General features: G+C 41.3%; 1 protein-coding gene across 1 annotated transcript; it reads left to right on the forward strand.

Annotated features, from left to right (window-relative positions):
• The first annotated feature begins 301 nt into the window (after positions 1-301).
• Positions 302-21,045, forward strand: LAMP1 (lysosomal associated membrane protein 1). The gene is made up of 9 exons (XM_031046140.2): positions 302-470; positions 10,401-10,516; positions 11,829-12,042; positions 12,147-12,305; positions 15,941-16,161; positions 17,828-17,950; positions 18,959-19,028; positions 19,200-19,370; positions 20,022-21,045. Exons 1-9 carry the CDS (start codon positions 419-421, stop codon positions 20,159-20,161), a joined length of 1,266 nt encoding a protein of 421 aa, XP_030902000.1. The 5' UTR covers positions 302-418; the 3' UTR covers positions 20,162-21,045.
• Positions 21,046-21,550: the final 505 nt, after the last annotated feature.

Genomic DNA, 21,550 nt, shown 5'->3' on the forward strand with positions numbered 1-21,550 from the left:
CAAGAGAAGCCTGGCTGAACTGCAGCAACTTGTGACGATGGTGCTCTGCATACACGTGTAGGCCGTACACAACCCATCATCCTTCGGTGTGCACCTGTCCCTCAGGATAGAAGCATGCACCCACAACCCCTCGGATGTACACACACAACCCACCACAACTCCCTCCTCACACAACAGCCGCTGAGGCGCAAGTAAAGACCCCCGCCTCTCGCGAGACCCCGCCCACCCCCCCTCACCGGGCCGCCCAGCTCACGTGATGGCACCTGGGCGGGCCCGGGTGACGTAAGCTGTCATATGACCGGCCGGGGCCGTCGCCACTCTCCCCAGCGCGGTGCCGCCGCCGCCTCCCGCCGCTCTCTCCGCTGCTCCCGCTCCGCGCTCCCGCCGGTGCCGCCTCGCCCTGCCCCGTGCCTCCGACATGGCTCACGCCCAGGGCGCGCGGCGGCTGCTCGCGGCGGCCGCCCTGCTCGGTAAGGACAGGGACGGGGCGGCCAAGGCCTGCGGCGGGCGGGGGAGCGGGGGGAGTCGTCGCAGCCTGGTGTGGCCCCGGGGCCGGCGGCACTGGACGCGGCACCTGCTGTCACTGGAAACCCGCCCGCGGGTGCCCACCTGCTGCTGCTATTCCCAGCCCGTAACTGGGCAGGGGGCCCTGGGCCTCTTGGGCGCGGCGGCAACCAGCCGGGCCTCGGCCTGGCGCGGGGAGGTGGGGGTGGTCCGCCCGTGGGGGTCGCTGGGCACAGCTCCCGGCTGCTGGGAGGTGGTGGGCACCATAGAAGGTCATCGCTTCCCTCTAACTGCACCGGGCGTGCGGCTCCCGAGAGCCTCTGACAGCTGCGGGAGGTACGAGGGGAAGGATGGAGGGAAGGCGGCAGCGGCTGCGCTTGGTGTGGTGCCCGGGAACACTAGCTGAGTATCTGCTCTGTATCTATGGACAGCGCTCTGGGAAGATACTGAAATTACGCCTTTGCTTCCCACGAGGCATGGAGACGCAGGAATTACTGATGTCATTGATAGGAAGTAGCCCTCTCCTATAAAGCATGTAATGCTCCCTTAATGTCTTTCATCCTGCCATACTGTGAATGAAATCTGAAATGTTTCTGGGATAGAGAGATTTTAGTGCCCTGATGAGAAGGTTTGTTAGCACAGCAAGACTGTTTGATGAGGAAGTGTCTTGTCTGTTTACTAATAACTGTGTTGCTTCAGGTTTCTTGCTTTGAAAGCCACATCATGCGACACTATCAAGTTTCTGAATGTGGCTTTGGCAGCAAAGGAAATTTCTTCAGCAGACAGCAAAAATACTGCCCGAGTAAAGTAGCAGTTGAGAATGGCTATCTGCCGTCATTTTGGAGATTGTGACAGTCTTTGGACTCTTTCAGCTGTTCTTGGTAGTAAATATCTTTATCATTATTGATGGTATTTCAATTTCACTGAGCCCAAAAGGTGTCAGTCACAAGGGGCACTGAGTGGCTCAAATATCCAGCCCTTGTTAACCAGTCTAGTGAGCACAGTGACTTACAGCTCTATCATGCTGGATTTTTAGTTAGTATTGGCAGCTTAAGTGGCATTGAACTGGTGTTGCAGTGAGAATTCTGTGTTTAGCTTATTTAATATAGTTAGAGCTTAAACGAAGAATTCTGTTTGCTTTCTAATTAGGCTGCATAGTTTTTAAGTGGTACCACAGATAATAGGTTCTACGACTGTGGTAGCTTTTCCCCTGCTTAATTAGTGGTTACGAACATAATTCATTGTGTTTGGTTTGACACTTTCTGGCATGTTGAATGTGTTAAGTTTCTACAGCTGAGACAGCAGACTAGTTTGTTTTACCACAGAGAAATTACTTACTGACAGTTGGGACTTTGCACCAATGTCTAGTAGCTGGGTGTTTCTACATAACTTCACAGTCTCAGGAATAATCTTTGTGCTGCATATAGAGACTCCTTCTTGGAATACAGCTCACCTCTTCCATTGTCTGCCAGAGTGGCAGGGCTTGGGCTGTGGTGAGGGGAGAATTAGGAGACAAGAAGATAGGAGCTGAGTTCTTCAGGAGTTTTTAGCTCATCTGTAGCCTTTTAGTCATCTGAGTGTGGATAAGGTAATGATCACGGGAGGCCGAAGGATTAGCATGGGTGGGTCAGATGTGAAAGCTTGTTTGGCAATGCCTTGACTTTGGGACAATAGAATTGTTTTATTCCTCCAGAATACCTCACCATGCCTCACTTACTGTTTCAGTTTTATGTTCAAGCTGAGCAGCAAGCACCAAGCTGAATATTTGGTGTATCAGCATTAAGTATTTCATGATTAATTTCTTCACTAGTATCAAGTGTGCATCTGCAATGAAAAAATTGAGTTAATACAGGGAAAGAGGACTACAGGAAATTAAATGCCTCCCCTCAAATTTAGCTGCTGCTTTTTGAAATGTGGAGGAAGATGGTGCTTGTCTGTTGTTGAGCACAATAGGATAGTGGGGTTCTGTGCCAAGCCCAACATTGCTGCTTGTGCTCTTTGACTCCTAGAGCACCGGCAGGGGGTTTTTTTTCCCTTACTGAGACAACAAACACAACAGAAAACACTTCTGAAAACCTAAGTTTAGAGTCAGACATGGATTTAGTATTAGTGAGTAACTAATGGAAGAGTCTGAGATTTGGGGAAGGAAAAATGAGCTTGACCAAGGTAATGTGATGCCACTTCAGGGTTACTGACGCATAATCCACATGTTTCTATTGCACAACTCTCATCCGAAGGGGAATTTAAAACCTTGCTACCAATGTAGGGATAGTTGAGAGAAACTCGAATAATAAATTCCTACCAGTGAGTAATTTGGTGTTGTATTGTTTCACTCGGTTTTGGTGTTGCTAGCTATATGGACTGAGGCAGAGTATAACTTAGTTTTCATAAAATATAATGACTTGAATGTGCAACTTCCAAAGTGTGGTTTTACCAGATGCTGTCCTTAGCATTGTGTTTGCTTGATAACCTCTTTAAGAGTGTTGACACAGTCTCTGAGGATCTGAATTTGAGTGCTAGTCCAAGGCTGCTGTCCTGTGATAGGTTACTCAGCTTTGACTAAGGCAGGTTTTCTGACTTAAGAAGTAACTCCTTACTTACTGAGTGAAAACTACAGGCTCCCTGATACGCTGCTTTTAAGATATGGTCCCTAGGTTCCCATTCAGGTTGACTGAGAAGTTTTGTCTTTGGTGAAACCAGCTTCTAGATTGTTCTGTAGTGAGCAGGGTATTTTCTAATCAGTGGCAGACAATAAACTGAAAGATTGCCTCTAGGTACAGAGGAACCCCACTCAAAGAAAAGATGGATACTTTATTGAGATGTTAACTGCTGTTATCTCTGTTAAGCTGTCTCAAAGGTAACTGATTTCTAGCCCTAAGAAGGCACACCTTGCTTGTGCTTGTTGCAGTTTACCTGCAACAGTTTGTCTTCTCTGTCAGATGTGATTTTAAAAAAAAAATTCCTTGAGGAAGCTTGGTGCCCTAATGGATTTTTTGGCATTTATTCTCTTCAGCTTGGCAGGAGACCCTTTTGGGTATGAGAGTGGCAATAGTTACAACAGCTATTTGAATGCTTCATTGCGTTACCTTAATTCTAAATTGTATGTTTTAAAATTTGCCTTATGTTTTGGTAAATCAAGCTTCCATGTTTTTTTTTGTGCATCTGACTGTAAGATGGACTGGTGTCCTTTTCAATCTCAGGGTAACAGTTTCTTAACCTTTCTGTCACTTGACAGCACCACTGACTCCTGTCAGTATTACTTTAGTGTATTTCAAAGTGTGAGAGTGTTAGCAGCACCCTGGCAGTAGAGTTCCAAATGTGGTTCAGCTCTGTGCAGTCTGCACTTACCTAGCTGTTCCCTCTCCAGTGTTCAGGTTTGAGCAGGTAGCCCACACTAAATATAGTTTTCTTGTATCTTGTATTGAGTTTTCTTGTATCTGTAACTTCAGTAACTTCTGATTTCTTAGCAAGGCAGAATTTAGTCTGTGTAATATGGGAACACCAGTATGTCTTTACTTTTGTTGACAGGGGTGAGATCTACTCTCTCCTCAATAGGACTAGGAGAGTGTTTTTACTGAGGCAGTTGTATTATCTTTTTTCCAATATCCTTTCCTCTGGTGAGGCCTTGTCTTTAAATTAAGACAGTGCTTCTTCCTCCAAGTATTTGAGGCTGCCAGCTATCTTGAAAGACGTTAGTTTTGTGGCATGATACAGCAGCACTAACCAGAGCAAGTGCAAAATGAACTTGTGTGAATGCTGAAAAGGGTCTAGGCACAGGAGTTCAGACCTTCCAGTGCACTCATGTAATCAGCTGCTGTAGAACCATCCCAAGACTTCCTTCCTCTAGATAGGAAACTGTAAAAAAAAAGCCTCACATGACTAAATGTAATTGTGCAATCTCTGACTAAATGGCAAGTGCACAGCTGCTGAATAACCTTTCATTTTTAATGCTTTTGTACTTTTATGAATTTGTTTATAAAGACAGATTATTCAGACTGCAAACTTGAATTGAGAAACAAAATGCTTGCTGTCTTAATGGAAATCAGCAATATCAAAAGCATAATCTGAGACTGCATGAATTTGTCTGTTAGTTGACAAGGGTGTATCTTCCAGGGCTAGGTCAGGAACTTGATCTAATCAGGTGCTGTACCTGCACACATGCAGATGATTCTCTTCTCTCCTAAACTACTTTCATCCATCCTTGAATTAAACTCTCTTCACCCTTTCCACCACTGTGTTTGTGTTCAAGTGTGCCCAACAGCAGTTGAAATGGGTCCAGCCTTGTGGTTTCCAATTAGGCTTTCCAGATAGCCTGCATTCCGTCTTCAGAATGTGTTGGTAACAGGTGAGTGTAACTCGGTTTTATGAAAACTTACCTTGTCTCACACAGAGATGTTCATGCATCAAGTCTGCCAGTGGATTTTCCTGCTTTCAGTTGTTCCTCAGAAATGTCAGGGTTAGTAAGTAGAATGATCTTTCAAAAAATGTGTTTTTATTACAGTTCTTTTTCTGTACTATCCCCAGGTAGTATAGATCCTGGACTGTAAGCAAGTGATTGTGACTTGATCTTCTGAAAAAGGACTTGTACTAAGTGCCCCTCTGGGAGTGGTACTTACATTAGAAGACAAGTTGTCAGAGGAGAGCGTAACTCCTTAGGGATTTTTCCATTGCCTTCTAGCATAGATTTTGGAGTCTACAGTGGTAACTAAGGTCACAACTGTTCACACTGAGATGACAGGATCCTTTCAAACCATCAGAATGAGCAAATTTCTGATCACTTCTGTACAACAGAAAATAAATGGTCTTTTTAGGTAAGAACCAGCATTTGTTATCTCCTTGGATTAATGCCCTGTAGATAGCAGTGTTCACTTTTTATACCATAAGAACCTCTGAGCAAAGGTGCTGGGCAACACAGTAGTGACTAGCTTAGATACAGAATGATTGCGTAGTGCTGGCGTCTGTCAGCAAGTATCCCTTACCTGCAGATTACTGCTGCATAATAATTACAGGGTAGGCTGTAGCCAAGGAGTCTTTGATGTGTATGACCAGGCTGTAGGTGTGATGCTCTGAACCACTGTCGTGGCATATATGGGAGTGATTAGTTTAACTGGGCTGTGCTGCACCCATGGTTTTCCTCCCTAATGCCATAGTCACTTGATATAACTGCAAACAGCCCCATTCACAAGATACCTGTATTGCTCAAACTACTGATGGTGAGGAATATGTACAGAGGTCAATTTGGGTAGCTTGCTGTCCTTTCTTCCAAGAGAGAGGAAGAAAAATACTGAAGAGTTTTTTTTAATTACGCAGGAAACAACTATATTAACAAACCCCAAATTATAAGAGAGTATCTTCTGTGTTTGAGGTCCTTATTGTCAATGTTCTGTGTTTCTAATAAAAAATCGAGACAAAGTAAATTATTAACTGTAGTAGCTGGAGTCCTCTTCGCAAGCAGACAGTGCAAACAATTTCTATTGATACATGGTCAGGTTTTTTAGAGCACAGCACCATTCATCTTTCACCCTCAGTAGGTTTCCATTAAATGGGAGAATAACTCAAGGGTAGCTGTGCTTGGCTAACAAGATTTCAATTATAATAAGGTTGAAAACTGAAATCATCTTTGTGTGGTCAAGAGATGGGGAAAAGGGCTTTCTGAGACCCATATTCAAAAAGTCTCTGATTTAGATTGTTCAGATGCAATAGATTGTTTTCTTAGCATTGTAGTTTGTAGTTTAAAACAACTTCTTCTGAGAGGAATTCTTTAAGATAAATTGTTATTTGTCAAAGAAGTCTTTGTTTGGACTTTAATATATCTCAGTGTTATGCTCTGTTTTGTTGGGTTTTTTTTAATTGTAGGTATGTTAGATAAGGAAGGATGCTGGATTTTAAGTGACATAACTAGCTGTTGCTTCAATAGTTCTACCTTTGATCTTTTCTTGTGTGAGGCTCTTAACTTTAGAAAGTTATCAAGGTGGAAAGGGAGAGATTATCCTATGATTTTCAATTAAAAATACACAGCTAGAGTAAATATGTAGCAGCCCTTTTCCAGCACCTATTGAAATACAAAGGAAGCATCTAAACTAAGCAGAATTTTGCTGATGCTGGTACTTTTCTGATGGCTTCTCTACTAGATATCTGTAACAGTGTTTCCAGCCAAGAGAATAACAAACTTAACAAAACTTCTATTTTTTGCTATTGAAAAGTCTAGGAGTTCTCCAGCTGTGTGAATCACAGAATGGTTGGGGTTGGAAGGGACCTTAAGATCATCTAGTTCCAACACCCCTGCCATGGGCAGGGATGCCTTCCATTAGACCAGGTTACTCAAAGCCCAGTCCAACCTGGCCTTGAACACTGTCAGGGATGGAGCATTCATAACTTCCTTGGGCAACCTGTTCCAGTGCCTCACCACTCTCACAATAAAGAACTTCTTCCTTATATCTAATCTAAATCTTCTTTGTTTAATCTTGAATCTGTTACTTCTTGTCCTATCACTACATTCCTTTATGAAGAGTCCCTCTCTGGCATCCTTGTAGGCCTCCTTCAGATACTGCAAGGCTGCTATGAGGTCTCCATGCAGCCTTCTCTTCTTCAGGCTGAACACTCCCAACTTTCTCAGCTTGTCTTCGTAACAGGAGGTACTTCAATCCCCTTGTCATCCTTGTGGCCTCCTCTGGACCTGCACCAACAGCTCCATGTCCTTCTTATGTTGGGAACACCAGAACTGTGCACAGTACTCTAAGTGAGGTCTCATGAAAGCAGAGTAGAGAAGCAGAATCAGCTCCTGTAACTTGTTGGTCATGCTCTTACATACAGTTGGCTTTCTGGACTGCGGGTGCACATTGCCACTGTAGTACTGCCCTTGCTCTAACACAGGTTATTGTCATATAGGGTGCTGCAGTTTATTATGAGGAATATATGAAGTCTGAAGTTAAGAAACTGAAGGTTGTACCAGCTTTTGTGTTGAATAACAAAGAATGATATTGTTACGAGAAGTACAAGCAGTATTCTCAAGTTGTAGATACGTAATGATAAAATTGAGCAATGGTTTATGTAACTTAATTAGAAATATTCCCAGGACAGATTAATTCAAGATCAGTTTGCTTTTCTGTATTCCTGACATTTTGACTAGGCGCTTGCTATTTGTAGGCTGGTGATGATTCATGCGTTAATCACTAGTCCACACTTAAACTGCCTGTGCAAACTCAACAGCTGCTTTCCTGCAAAGCCCAGTGAGCTGTTCCTCTGCTCCAGACTGGCTGGAGTGAAAAGTAGGCAGGACCTTCCTTCCCTCAGTGTCTTGATTTGTTGTTCTCTGTGTATTCTGATTTTTCTCTGTTCCTACATCCATTGTGTTTCATTCTTTCATCTGCATTCCTTCAAGACCATGGGAGCAGGTGATGCTGCAGCACATGTGTTGCTGTTATTGCCATCAGCGTATGCACAGTGAAGCAGCCCTCTTGCCTCTTTATCAAGGACAGCTCAGTGTCTCCTGCTGGATGCATCTATCTCATCACTGACACTGCAAATCCAGCAGCTGCTGAACTGTTCTTATGGAAAAATGGGGTTTTGAAGTTTGTTCCACGCTAATGAAATCAAGATTCATAGCATGGTATGGATTTAACCTGGCAAAAATGTAGCAGTTAGGCAGGTGGTATTTCCTACTGTTTGTTCACACCCTTTATTCTCTGTTATTGATTTGTAATCTCTTCATTCCCAGTATCTCTCTCCCATTTAGTGCTTTCTTTTATCTCTGTACTGTTTTCCGTTGTTCTCTGAATCATCTGTAGTGTCTGTCACATTTTCCTTTAGGTCAACAACATTTTTCTTAATTGTTTTTTAGTATTTTCTTTCTTCTGCATTAATTTTTAAAGCTGTTTTGGTTTTGTTGTAGTGGATTTGGGGTTTTTTGGTTTTTTTTCTTTTGCTGTTTGTTACTTGTTTATTTTTAGCTTTAAAATTGCTAAGACTTTTAATAGCTATCAAACAGGGAGTCAGCGTGCACAATGAATGTTTTCAGTCTAGCACATTTTCCATTGGTAGTGTTAGTTCAAGTAGCCATGGACTTTATTCTCTGCCTCTACGCTGTTTTCTATGCTGTGCCAGAAGTGTTCAAGAAAGCATAAGCAGATTGCTGTTGGGAAAACAAGTGCTTGGGTAAAATGTAAAAAAGTTCCAGATGTAAATTCAAATCGAAGGAAACTTTTGCAAGTTGAAACTTTCATGTGGAGAGGAGCATTGCCTGTTTCTAATGCTGCTCTGAACCGCAAAAAGTAACATCATCTTTGTGAATGCATGTTACTGAATGAACATTGAGCTGCACAGAAGGGCAAATGTAGTACAGTTTTGGTTTGAAACACCAGTTTTCTACGCTATCCATTCTCAAGAAATTTCTCTCTTCTGCCTATCTCTGGTTTCAGGTCTGGACTCTTCAAACAATTGGGTAAAGTTTATGAATTCCAGCTGAAGCTCTGCCTCCCTTTGGTGCTGGGGGGGGGAGGATATATTGTTGCTAAGGGGAAAGAAACAAGGGAAAATGCTTGCTGAGTGCCAAAGAAATTGTTTCCGCTGTATTCCTACAACTGAAGGGCCTTCTATCAAAGTCCAGCTGACAGGAGTCAAATTTTTCCTAATAATAATCTTAGTACAAATGTATACACCATAGTTTTGGAGTAAAGAGTTTTAAAATTGGGATTTGCATTTTAAAAACTTCTCAGGGAGGGAAGCTAGCTAATGGATAATCCCTCAGCTGAGCCTTTTTGCTATATCAGCAGCTGAATGGATTAGAGTGTTTGATTCTAAAGCTTGATTGCTGGAGATAGAATGCTTTATGTTTTGCAGATGCTTTTTTTTCTATATCAGGTTTTCTGCAAGACGTTGTTGGAAATGCAGGCTGGTAAAGTGGTAGCATGAGAATCAGGCAGGCTTTCTGCTGTGAGGTTTATTTTGCTGTGAGTGTGGTGACAAGAACCAGAAAAAAGAACTTGAAAGACCTTGGTATGATTTCAGATTCAGGAGTGCTGTCCAGTTAGCCCATACTGCAAATGAAGTAAGAGATAAACAGCTTTTCGGCTGCATCCAGCCTGCTGCAACACATTCCCTTAGTGAAGCTTCATTGGCAGTGGATGCTGGTCTGCTGTCAGAAAGGATAATCCTGTGCTCCTCTTGCTGTATGTTCTGACCCTGTTAAGTCAGTACTAGTGTGGTCAGTTGTACTGGTGGGCAGTGACTGGGGGAAAAGCTGTGCTTTTGTGTGCAGCTCAGTCTGAGTTCAGCTTAAACCAGTCAGGAGCACATAACCTCTGCCTGTGTCAAGGTCTTGGCCCCCATCCTCCTCCCAAGTGCAGAGAGTGTGATGACAGTAAAGAGTTCTCCTGGCAATGGTGGCATGCTCCATCGTCTATTTTTGGCAGTCCCTCCAAAACATCAACAGTCAATCCAAGCTTTCTTAATGCTGCATTCAGGGCATGTACAGCCAAGTGTCCTGGTACAGCGGAATCGAAGGCTGTGTGGTGTGTTGTGGGGGGAAGGCTGAGTGGTGTAGGCATATGAGATCATATATGCTAAGTCAGCTCTGGCTGAAGCTATGTAGGATGAACACTGATCAGCTGCCTTGAACACTATGACTGGCTTTTGTTGCAAGCTTTTCTTGCCCTCTGAGGACCCAGCATGTCAACAGTTTTAGTTCGGGTGGCTTTGTCTTTGTATACATCATGTTTTAAATTTGCCCTCTGTGCATTAGAGATGTTGGAGGTAGTATAGAGACCATTAATACCCAAATTTCCAAATGAAACTTTTTAGGATGTACTTCCAAATGTAGAGTTGTACATATTTCTCTGGGATCAAAAAAAAAGATAAAATTATATAACACAAAATTAACCACTTGTCATTCTTAATAGGCTTCTTACAGGTTTCCTCTTCATTTGAGGTGAAAGATCAGAGTGGTAAGATCTGCATAATTGCTGATATGACAGTAGCCTTCTCAGTGGAGTACAAAAGCAATGGGCAGAAAGAGGTAAGGGGAATATTTCACTGTTTGTCTCTAATTTGTGTTTATGAAATGTGTGGTGTTTCTGCAAGCGCTCAGTACTTAAGCTTTGAACAAATATCTAAGCATAAATACCACTTCAGCAAAGATTTGCTCCCTTCCAGTCATGTTGTATCAAATTATTATTGATGCTTCTAATTAAACAGTGTTAAGGATGCCTGAAACCACCACAAACAATACCTGTGTGTAATTAATTTTTTGACTGAAATACCACTAAATGGTACCTAAAATGGCTTTCACTGGAACTGTAAAGATCAGTCGACTTCTGTGAACTTGGTCATACTTACGTGGACTAAATCTGAACTGAAATGGCTGTTGGCATGTAACTTTTAAACTTGCCTGAAATCTGTGATCTTGCTTAGCAGATCTGTAGATTTCAGTGTATCTGCAGACCAGTGCAGTGCTTACAGGGTGTTCCATATTAACAGCATAAGCCTGTTATTGGAAAGTTGAGAATTTTTATTTACAATTACTCTGCTTTTCAGTTTACTTTCTTGGTATCTTCACTACTGAACAGGAATTGTTGATTATTTATAATCTTACAGCATCTGCATGTTTTGAGGCACTCTTGTTGAAGGTGGTTTTTTTTTTGTTTTCCTAGCAATCAGTATGATGTGAAATTAAAAAATCAAAAACCCTATTACTTTGCCAGTAGTGCACTGGCTGTGTGTGTTTTGAGCTATATTGCACAGTCTGCTTTTTCAGTGGTACAGATGGTCTGCAATACTCCTGACCCTGGTATATAAGTTTGCATGCAGAGGTGACTACTTTCATAACATGCACTTGGCTGTTTCTTTGTGTAAGCAATAAGCTCAGGACTTCTCAGCAAACACTGTATTGATCTTCAGGTATCATGTTACTTCTCAATATGAAATAAACTCAAAAGTGTTATAGCCAAACTGCATAGGCTGTACCACTTGCTTTTGTTCTTACTCAATTGTACTAAAAGAAGCAAAGCTTAAATTTCCTCCTCTTTTTATGCATCCAGAGTTTGCCAGATTTGATTCACCTTGTACGGAAGTACATGGAGATTTATAGTGCTAGTTTAGTGGGGGCTGGGAGGACAATCTACAAAGTGCTTTATTACTGTTCTCAAATTTCAGAGGGCAATATTCTTAGAAATCTAAGTGCCAGTAACATGCTATTTGCTATATACTGCTATAGAAGTAGACATAGCTCATATGAATGTCAGCTCTTATGTTTTGTAACAGTTTCATAGGATATTTAAAAAGCAGTAAGGAAAAGCTCATTTACATGTGTGTTGTTTTCTACCCCACAGTTTGCACACTTTTTGCTTCCACAAAATGCTACAGTAGGCCCACAGAGCTCATGTGGTAAAGGTAACACATCTCATCCACTACTGGTATTGGATTTTGGAGCAGGACATTCATTAAGTCTGAACTTCTCAGAACAAGCAGACAAGTACCAAGTTGAAGAGCTAGTTTTCCACTACAATCTCTCAGATGCAACTTTATTCCATAACTCAACTGCAGGTAAAATGAAAACTTCTGTTCTTAGTGTGTAACCCTTTCAGATGTAATACTGACTTGTTTTTGTAAATACTTTTACATACTAATGCAATGTAATTGTTTTATAGGAGTGAGGAGAGTATCGCATAAAACTGTTATTCAGGCATATATGGGCACAAAATACAGATGCATCAGCTCCAAGCAAGTCAATATGAAGAACGTGAATGTTACTTTTAGCAATGTTACTTTGGAAGCCTATCTCACAAATGGCACTTTCAGTATGAACAGTAGGTATCTTGTAGCAGAAAATATACTTGATAAGCTAATATTTCCAGTAATAGGTTATTTCTAAGTCCCAACTCATCATATTTAGACAAGTACAAACTGGATCTGAAGCTCTCATAGCAGCATCTTTTGAAATGATGGGACCTGCTTCAGGTTTTATCTGTAGGGTTGTCAGCATCCATGACTGGAAGATAGTGCACTGTGTTCCCATGGGTTTTATGCAGGTATTGTGGAACATTCCTTCTGTTCGTATTTATGGGTGTAAACATGTGCTACAGTAGGTCAGCTGGGCATATGGCCAAAATCCTCGTTTAAGAAGTATCTAACTTGCAAGTATTATGTCTCTATTGAACTGATTTGAACTAATTACTGTGTGCTCTGGGGAAAATGAGTGATATGGCAGACAATAGAGAACTAGTTTATAGGGAACAAATCTGTATGCCTTCCTACAGGAGGCTTTGTGTAAGCTGCAACAGTGATGTTTTTTCTCTGATTTGATCACAAAGCAACTTTGTCCTGATTGCTTGTATTGAAAAGTGTTTTGTAATTTCACTGCTATAATGATTAGAAGACAAAGTACTTCGTGGAATGTTCAAGTCCTTTGTTTTTGTGGCAACGTTCTTCAAACCTGAAGAGCCATTTAAACTGGTCACCCATGCTGTTGTCTTAAGGAGTGACAGGTCTTTGGTTTGCTTTCAGGGCAAGTAGAAAACCTTTATCTTCTGTGGAAAGTGTAGAACATTTCTTATGCTGCTAATCCAACTTATGCACCTGTTAAATTGAAATGAATCTTAAAAACTAGGGTAGTCAGTGCTCACTTGGGATGGATGCATTGAACAGCAGGTGCCTTCTGTTCAATGCATTCATACATTGAACAGGATTATATCCCATATCTCTGAAAAGTAGCTTGCCTGATGCGTGATAATAATGGCATTGACTTATTTCATGGCTGCCTCACATGACTGGCTCGGATTTCAGTGTGTATCCTGTCTTGATCAAAATCTTTTCCATTCAGTGAGTTGGTGTGCAGCAAAGATGTGGACCTACATTTTTCATTAAAAAAAATCTGATTTCTGTTACTCGGGTCTTCAGAACTAGCTCATTTTTAATTGATATCTTGATCCAGTTATCACACCAGATAAACATAAGTGATCATTTATCAGGCTTGAACATAAGCCATGATACTGGGAAAAGCTGGTTTACATGTCTGTAAAACTTCAGTAAAATCTCCCTACTGTGTGATATTTTTCCTTTTAAGCTAGCCTGTTAACTGTTCTTGCAGAGTCCTTTGGTCAATAATAACCAGTATTGCATTATTTGTGGAGGGTGCTTTTTATGCAACACAAGTTTGTCAGCATTTTGCTTTATTTTCTATTCCTATACTTCTGGTTTAGATTAATATAAATGCTTTAATTTGCCATGATCACTTCTCTGTGTTTGGTTTTCTCCATCCTGAGGTATCACTGTCTTGATGAAACTATTGATCCTCAGAAAAAAACATTTTCTGTAATCCTGGGGTGAGTTCAAGCTATTTGCTTTGGGATTTTTTGTTTGTTTGTACATTCCTGTTACCCATAGTGCCATGCAGTTTTTTCTTTATCATTCCTAAGTTTTTATTACAGTCTTGGGTCTGCACCTAGATATTTTTTTTTCATTCCCACTGCACTATGAGCTCATTCTTGTGGGTGGTTGGATTTTTTTTAATTATTATTATTCAGGTAGTTTAAGAATTCTCACTCTATCTTTTTTTTTAATTTTTAAATCTTTTTGATTCTAAAATCACATTGTTCTTTCAGAGCAGTTCATTCTTTCCATTCTTGTGGGCTTGAGGCTTTGCCTGTCCTTGTGGTAGCTGGTTGTTGATAAACTTTGGATTTGGGATTCTCCCTCACCTCCCCTCTCCCCAGCCACTTTTTCATTATAAGTTATTTCTGCTGGTGATTTGGGCAGAAAGGAAGGGAAGGGATGATGAGTCAGTATTTGGTGTATCTGCATCACTAGAAGTGGTAACTTGTATCAGTGTTCCTAGAAGTTAGTGGCTGAGGTTATGGTAATGATTATATGCAGCTCTGAAGAAGAGGAGGCTTTTGTTTTGTGTGTGTTGGTAGTTTTGTCAGCTGCTTTCTTGTAACTGTCAGAGAAAGGCATAAGAATTTGTCTCATCTTCAAATTTGTCTTGAAGAGTTACTATGAGCTATGCTGTAAATCGGTTCAGTAAAAATACTGTGTTAAGACTCCACTCAGGGCAAACTTCCACTCAAATTGGTTTGGTTGCTTCCATCTCTGCCAGCTTGAGTAAGAGGCTGTGCATGTTGAGATCTTGCAGGTGGAGGGGAAATTCTCCATTGAGATACAAAGTAATGCTGCTGTTGTCTTTATTTGTTAAGAAATTGATCCCATTTTGGGACATGACCAGTATCAGTCTACAGAAGGTAGTGTCACTCATCCATTCATCCCCCTTCCCTTTGCCCTGACTTTCCGTAAATGGAGTAGAAGTAGGAAAGCGTACTGTGTTGGAGTCTGTGTGACTTTAGGTGCGATTAGAGTCCCTTGTTCTGAGCCATAATTGAAAGTTCAATTGATGTTTAAGTGTAGAGGATGTTTCTTAGATGTCTGGTAGCTGCAAAGATTAAATTTTAGAAGTAAGCCTTTTGAGTCAGAATTGACTGCTGCTGTAGTTTGTTATCCTTACGAAGTTGTAAGCCTTTATCCGTGACATGGGGAGATGACCTTTGCTTAGAACATGGAAGCCTCTACTACAGTAACGCCTTTGCTGTGACCTTTGGTTTTGGCGTAGATGTTCAATGCAGGAGCCTCGTTGGCTCCCAGATCAAGTTAAGACCTTGCTGTCAAGTGTGTCTGACTACTCTGGCAAATAAATCTGAGTCACTGCTCCTTCTGTCTTCTTTTGCCTTGGAAGTTGCTGCTGAACTGGATGAAAAGAGAAGGCTGTCTTGCACATCCATATTCAGCCTTCTTACCCCCTGGTGTATAGCTGCTAATGCAGGACAAAAGGGGGGGGGATTGACTTGAGAGGATATAGTAGAACATGTGCTATCAGAAGTGGTGTCACGTCCAGTAGCATTTTAATGTTACAGTGGATATTGTCAAAATAATGACATAGGGTTCTCACAACCCAGTAATGTAACTGAGGGAGAGAGGGGAAGGGGAACAACACCTCCTGAGAGACCACTTTGAACAGTGGGGAGGAAAACTGTTCTGCTTCTAGTGTGCAAGTGCCTGGGGTGTCTGAGGGATAGTCATTCTAGCTTTGCTGTGAACATACAGCAAGAACACTGACTCTGTCAGCATAGCAATATGTTATTTATCCTGACTTGATGGCAAAGTGAAATGACAGACATGAATGAAGGCAGATGCAATCACTGAATTTCTGTAAATAACAGCACAGGTGTCGCTTTCACATGCCAGGCTTTAAAAATGTCTCAAACTTTGTAACAAGAGTTACAAACAAACAAGAGTTTACCATCACATTTTTCAGCTTTTATCATCTTGTATTAGAATAAGCTACTTGAAATTGTGTCCTCCTTTCCCTTGAGGATTAAAAAGGTAGAGCATCCCACAGCTGATTTTTTTTTAATTTTTTTTATTTGTAATGACTGTTTTCCTTTCTCTCCAGAGACAGAATGTGCTGAAGATATGGTCTCTACTACTGCTGTAGTGCCTACAACTCCTAAACAGACTACTAGCCAGGTTCCAACAACAACTAGCCCAGTGCCAACTGTATCACCCTCAAATCCTGCAGTTGGCAAATACAATGTGACTGGTCCAAATGGAACCTGTGTACTTGCCTACATGGGGTTACAGCTTAATATCACCTATCTAAAAAAAGATGAAAAGGTATATATTTTTTCTCTCTCTTCAAAGCCTTCAGATTTGAAGACTTGGTAAATTATAGGCTAACTTTTTCCTTTTAAAATCACAGTTCTTTGTAGTGTTCATCCATGATAGCACTCCATTTGAATTGCATAACTTTGACTGAACTAGTGAAAATTCAAAAGGTTCTCTTCTACTGGAAGTGGTAATTTTTTTGTCTAGTATGAGTGTTAGACTTGTCTGTTAAATCCAGTACATGTATGTGGCTGTTCCACAGAAGCAGTCAAAAATTATCAAGATATAAGTAAGAGGAATCCTGTTATCAAAGATGCCATCTAAACAAGGCTTTTTAAACTGTTAAAAAAAATCCAAGAATTTGGCCTGAGACACCTGAATAAAAATAGTGACTATTAGAAGGGAAGGTTATTGCTGCTATGAAACTGGACAGGCTTGTGACAGGTTAACTTCCAGCTAGCACCGAGGAGGCTTGGGTTTGACATTAATGCTTTTGAGCTACTGAAGGGCTGATACTGACAGCAAACATGCCTCATGGCTTGTGTAAGGTCCAGCCTAGTATTGGTTCTTTCCCTCCATTGTTGATGTGAAGCCCAGCTTGCCAACCCCACGGACAAACCTGGTACACACAGCTGGGAAGGCAGAGCAGTGAGGAGTAATCCCAAAGGGACTGCTGAAGGTCCTCAGTAGGAAACAGTGACCAGGGGCTGGCAAACCTTGATGTCCAGTAAAGCTTTGTTGTGAGGGACCTTTGATCACAAGCTGGTTTTTCCTATCCCATGGATTAATCTGATGTAACAAGGACAAGTGTGGGCAAACAAACTATACAAAAGCAACTATAATTGAAGCTGGATCTCAGTGATGAAGGACCTGGTGTGGGGGAGGTGATATCTGCATAGGATTTAGCTGCTTAATGCTCTATGTGGTGATGCAAAGGAATCCATTGCATTTTTGATGATGCTGATGACTGCGAGGTAAGACCAGGAGCACTTATAGCTGGTATGTGGTTGTATGCTAGCTGGTTATGATGGCAACTGTTTTAGCCACCTTAATTACATGAAATCCCCTAGCCATATATTGTGTGGCATTCTGGCTCTGCTGGAACAGCTGATTTTAGTGTAATGACCAGTGAGGAGTTGGCAGACAGGTTTTTCGAAGTCAGATAAGGATCAACAAAAAGCTTCTGAAAGATACCCAGCTGACTGACTTGGAAGTGTATTTAACTCACAGCCTTCTGCAGATACAGGACAGTATAAAATCATGTCCCATGGGCAAAACTAAAGCATTTTGAACTGAAGTGACTAGTAAGATGACTGTGCTTACACATGGTTCCCTTCATTATGTCCAAGCAGTATTTTATAGCTTCTTGCTCCCTGTGTAGTGGTTAGTGATGTGTTTACTTATACTGCTAGGACCAAGGAAGTTTAGTGTGGAGAAAGCAGCAGGTTATTGACTGCAGAAAGCTTTGTTAGGCATGCAAAGATGCCCTGTGTTCTCTGTGACAGCGTGGTAATGCACATGTAACTTACATGTGCAATTTATGGGCTAGTGTATTTGTCCAGGCATCTGTAATGTGTAGAGTGTGTGTGTAAGCATAAGCAAGCCAGAAGTCAGCTGAACATATGGTGATGTGTTAGTCTCTTTGAATGTCATAACTGATCCTCTTCTCTCATAGATGGGTTTGGATGTGCTGAATTTTATACCACATGATACAACTTCTTCTGGGAGATGCAACAACACGTCTGCCGTCTTGAATCTGACCTTTGAGAAAACGAGGGTTGTCTTTCACTTTGCATTGGTAAGAGTCTCAAAACAAGCTGTAGGGTCTGCAGGACTTTTCATGTGGGGAAAACTGTGGCAAGTAGGAGAGAGAAAAGATGCAACTGAAGGAAGGGAAGTAAATACTTCCTTTGCTTTTAATACTAGGATTTAGAGGGTTTCGTACTTTGTCACCATTGTGAGGAAAGAATATGTATATGTATGTATACACACATACATATGTATACACCTAAATATTTTGTTTGGAATGGGAATTTAAGATTGTATTCGCTACTCTAAAGCTTCTTGCCCAACCTGGGAACAGCCTGTGACAAGTAGGCATCTCACTTAATCGTACAAGCCTGGAGCTGGATTTAAGTCCACATTATTATTCTGTGCACAGACCAAGGGCCAAATGTGCCTGTCTTATGGTGTCCTATGGTGGCTGGGATTCCAGTTTCCCACAGCCCTGCCCCAGTGCTATATTAGTACTATGTACCCTTGAGGATTGAATGCACCATGTTTGTCAGAGCTTCACGCTCCTTTTAATACTTGCAGGATTGACCAAATTGCAATCCCCTTACCTGTTATTAAATGAGTCTCCACATCTCTGTGGTGTACTGACCTGCTTCAAAGCTGCATCTGTAGCACAGGTGAGATCACTGCACTAACCTGGTTAAGGCATGGGCAGCACTGTGCCCCTGGTGTCAGACTCAAGTAAGCAGCCTCAGGGGTGATGGTCCCCTTTATAGCTTCTTGCTCCCTGTGTAGTGGTTAGTGATGTGTTTACTGCTAGGACCAAGGAAGTTTAGTGTGGAGAAAGCAGCAGGTTATTGACTGCAGAAAGCTTTGTTTGTCTCCCTGTCTCCCCCAAAGGAATAGTTCAGGTGCAATGAAGCTCTTCCTCTGGATGTTAATCCCAATTGTGGACTGTTTTTTGAAAAACTTTCTCAAAGTGCATGCAGAATTGAACTTGAATGTTAACAGCTTATGTTGTACATCATTAGCTTAAATGACAACTACTGGCTTGTTTTGATTTTTCTTAAAGAATGCAACTGCTGAAAAATTCTTCCTGCAAGGTGTGAATGTGAGCACAACTCTGCCTTCTGAAGCAAAAGGTAAGGACTTTTAAGAAGTCTACCTTCAGTGACAAATTGTATAAATAATTAAAGGTTGCTTGCATTAAATAACATGTTAGAAATGTTGGGGATGAATGTATCAAATTTAAAGTCTATAAGCTTACAGCTTCTGCTCTTCAGGTTTCTGTAATAAGACTTTTTCTTATGCAGTCCCAAGATTTGAAGCATCGAACAATAGCATGAGTGAGCTCAGAGCTACAGTAGGGAACTCCTACAAGTGTAGTGCAGAGGAGAATCTCCAGGTCACGGACAAAGCCCTGGTCAACGTATTTGATGTTCAGATCCAGGTGTTCAAGATTGATGGAGACAAATTTGGGGCAGGTAAGAGGCTTACATTTTGGGGCAGAGAACCTAACATTTGTGGAGTACACTTTAAACATATTCTGTAGTCAAATGTCAGCTTGTGGGTGTTATGCCTAGTCTCTGTGTGCCCTACTACAGATGTTGGGGTGGTGAGAGGGTAAGATGCTGTGAGCTGAGGCTAGCATGAGAAGTATGTAATAAAAAGCTTTGAAATAACTAGGACTTCTTCCTTATGGTCCAGAGAAGAGCTAAGGAAAAGCATTAACTTTCCCTCATAACTGTCTACAGAAAGTCATATGAAAGGGGCAAGTTCTGGGAAGTTACCAACTCTTTTAGTTAACACTGTCCTTTGTGATTGTGGTGAAAGCAAAATAGCTGTGGGAGGAGTCACATGAATGTATTTGTGATAGCTATGCTTGTATATAGCTTAGAGTAATAGCTCTTGAGAAGGTGAGAATTACTCTGGATCTCTATATTGTGCATACAGCTGGTATGAGAAAGACTTCATCCTGAATGATCATAGTGAACTTAGCTGGTTGTTGGCAAGTTAATCTAGATGTGAACTTCAGCCAGTTGTAGCTGTGTGCTCAGAGCAAAAGTCTGAAGTTCTGGATGTAGCTGTCTGTTGGTGCACTAGTGCTTAACATCAATCCTTTTCTTTCTCTCCAGTGGAAGAATGTCAACTGGATGAAAATAACATGCTGATCCCTATAATAGTTGGTGCAGCCCTTGCTGGTCTTGTTCTCATTGTCTTGATTGCTTACTTGATTGGCAGAAAGAGGAGCCATGCTGGATATCAAACAATTTAATGACTTGCACTAAAATCGAGTGTAGATGAAAAGCAATTGCAAGAGGCTGGGAAAACTCCCCCACACATTTCCCCTGAGCTAAGATTGATGTTGTAAGGGAACACCTTTTCTTGCAAATTGCTTCTTCTTTAAAAGTCTGCTTTATTAAATGTGAAATCATCTTGCAGCATTTAACTATGCACAAAGAAAATAACTTCTGAAGATTCTGGTGTTTAATTTTTGCTAACTAGTTGAAATATTTACCCACTTAGAAACAAGCTGAAAGTTTTTAAAGGTGCTTTTTTGCAGAATTGGCATATGGTCACGTCAGCTAAAGATTCCAGAGAGGGATGTTGCTAATTCACACTGACTCACTTTCAGAACTCTTAACAAAGGGAAAAGGTTCATTCTTTGTACTGCTGCCATCCAGTGATGATGTTAATTATACTGATGATGCATTTAAAAACAATTTAGTAACAACTGACAAAATTGAAATTTAAAATCTAAACTCCACCTTGCCTCTTAGGTGTGTATTTTTTACTAAGCTTTAAATGCAATGCCTGGCATATGCAGGGTGTGAATGACACAATACTCAAACCTTACAGGAACTCTTTATGATTGGACAACTCCCCTGTTTGATATTTTTGATGCTACACCTGCTCATTAGGAGCTGGTACTTTTTTTAAAATGGGTGTTATTTTTATTTACCTTTTTTTTGTAAAGTAATTTCAGTCTATTCTGTTGGAAGGTCCAGAGAGATCCTGTTACTGCACATGTGTACAATATAGATCTCGATCTGCTGATTCTCTTGCTTTAACCTTGACTGGGGGGTTGTACACTTTAAGGATCAGTTCTTATGTATGCATTGCCTGTAACAATGCTAATAAAGACACTTTTTTTCTGTATACCTTAGTATTGCTGGTCACTCTTTAACCCAGTGGTCAAGTGTTTAAATGCTGAAGTTTTGGTTTGGCTCTACTTGGGGAGCTTTAAACAAATTCTTAGTGTGGAGGCATGTTAAACAAGTGCTTAAGCCGTTTCTCTGTGGCAGTCTGTGTGCATCTTTGGAACAGTCCCTTGGTTTGGACTTTGTGCTTGGAAACAATTAAAGTTTCTGCATATCAGTAACCCAAGACTTGGAGAAGTTAACTCATCCATTAAATTACTTGTTTTTGAGAAATGTCATCACCTTCTGAAAGTGCAGCTAAGATACTAAGTATAAGGACTGAGGAAGTGACAATTTGTTTTATATTGGTGTTGGATTCTTGCCACAGAGTAGGAGGTGCATGCCTGCTGAGGTCTGTCCGTTGTGATGTGCTGGAAAGGAACCTCTGCATTTAAGCTTCCCTGATTCCCTCCTGCAGTATTGTTTTGGTGTTAATAGTACAACATACGCAGGGCGGGAATCAA

The sequence above is a fragment of the Melopsittacus undulatus genome, chromosome 2, assembly GCF_012275295.1.
Source record: "Melopsittacus undulatus isolate bMelUnd1 chromosome 2, bMelUnd1.mat.Z, whole genome shotgun sequence".
Taxonomy (NCBI): domain Eukaryota; kingdom Metazoa; phylum Chordata; class Aves; order Psittaciformes; family Psittaculidae; genus Melopsittacus; species Melopsittacus undulatus.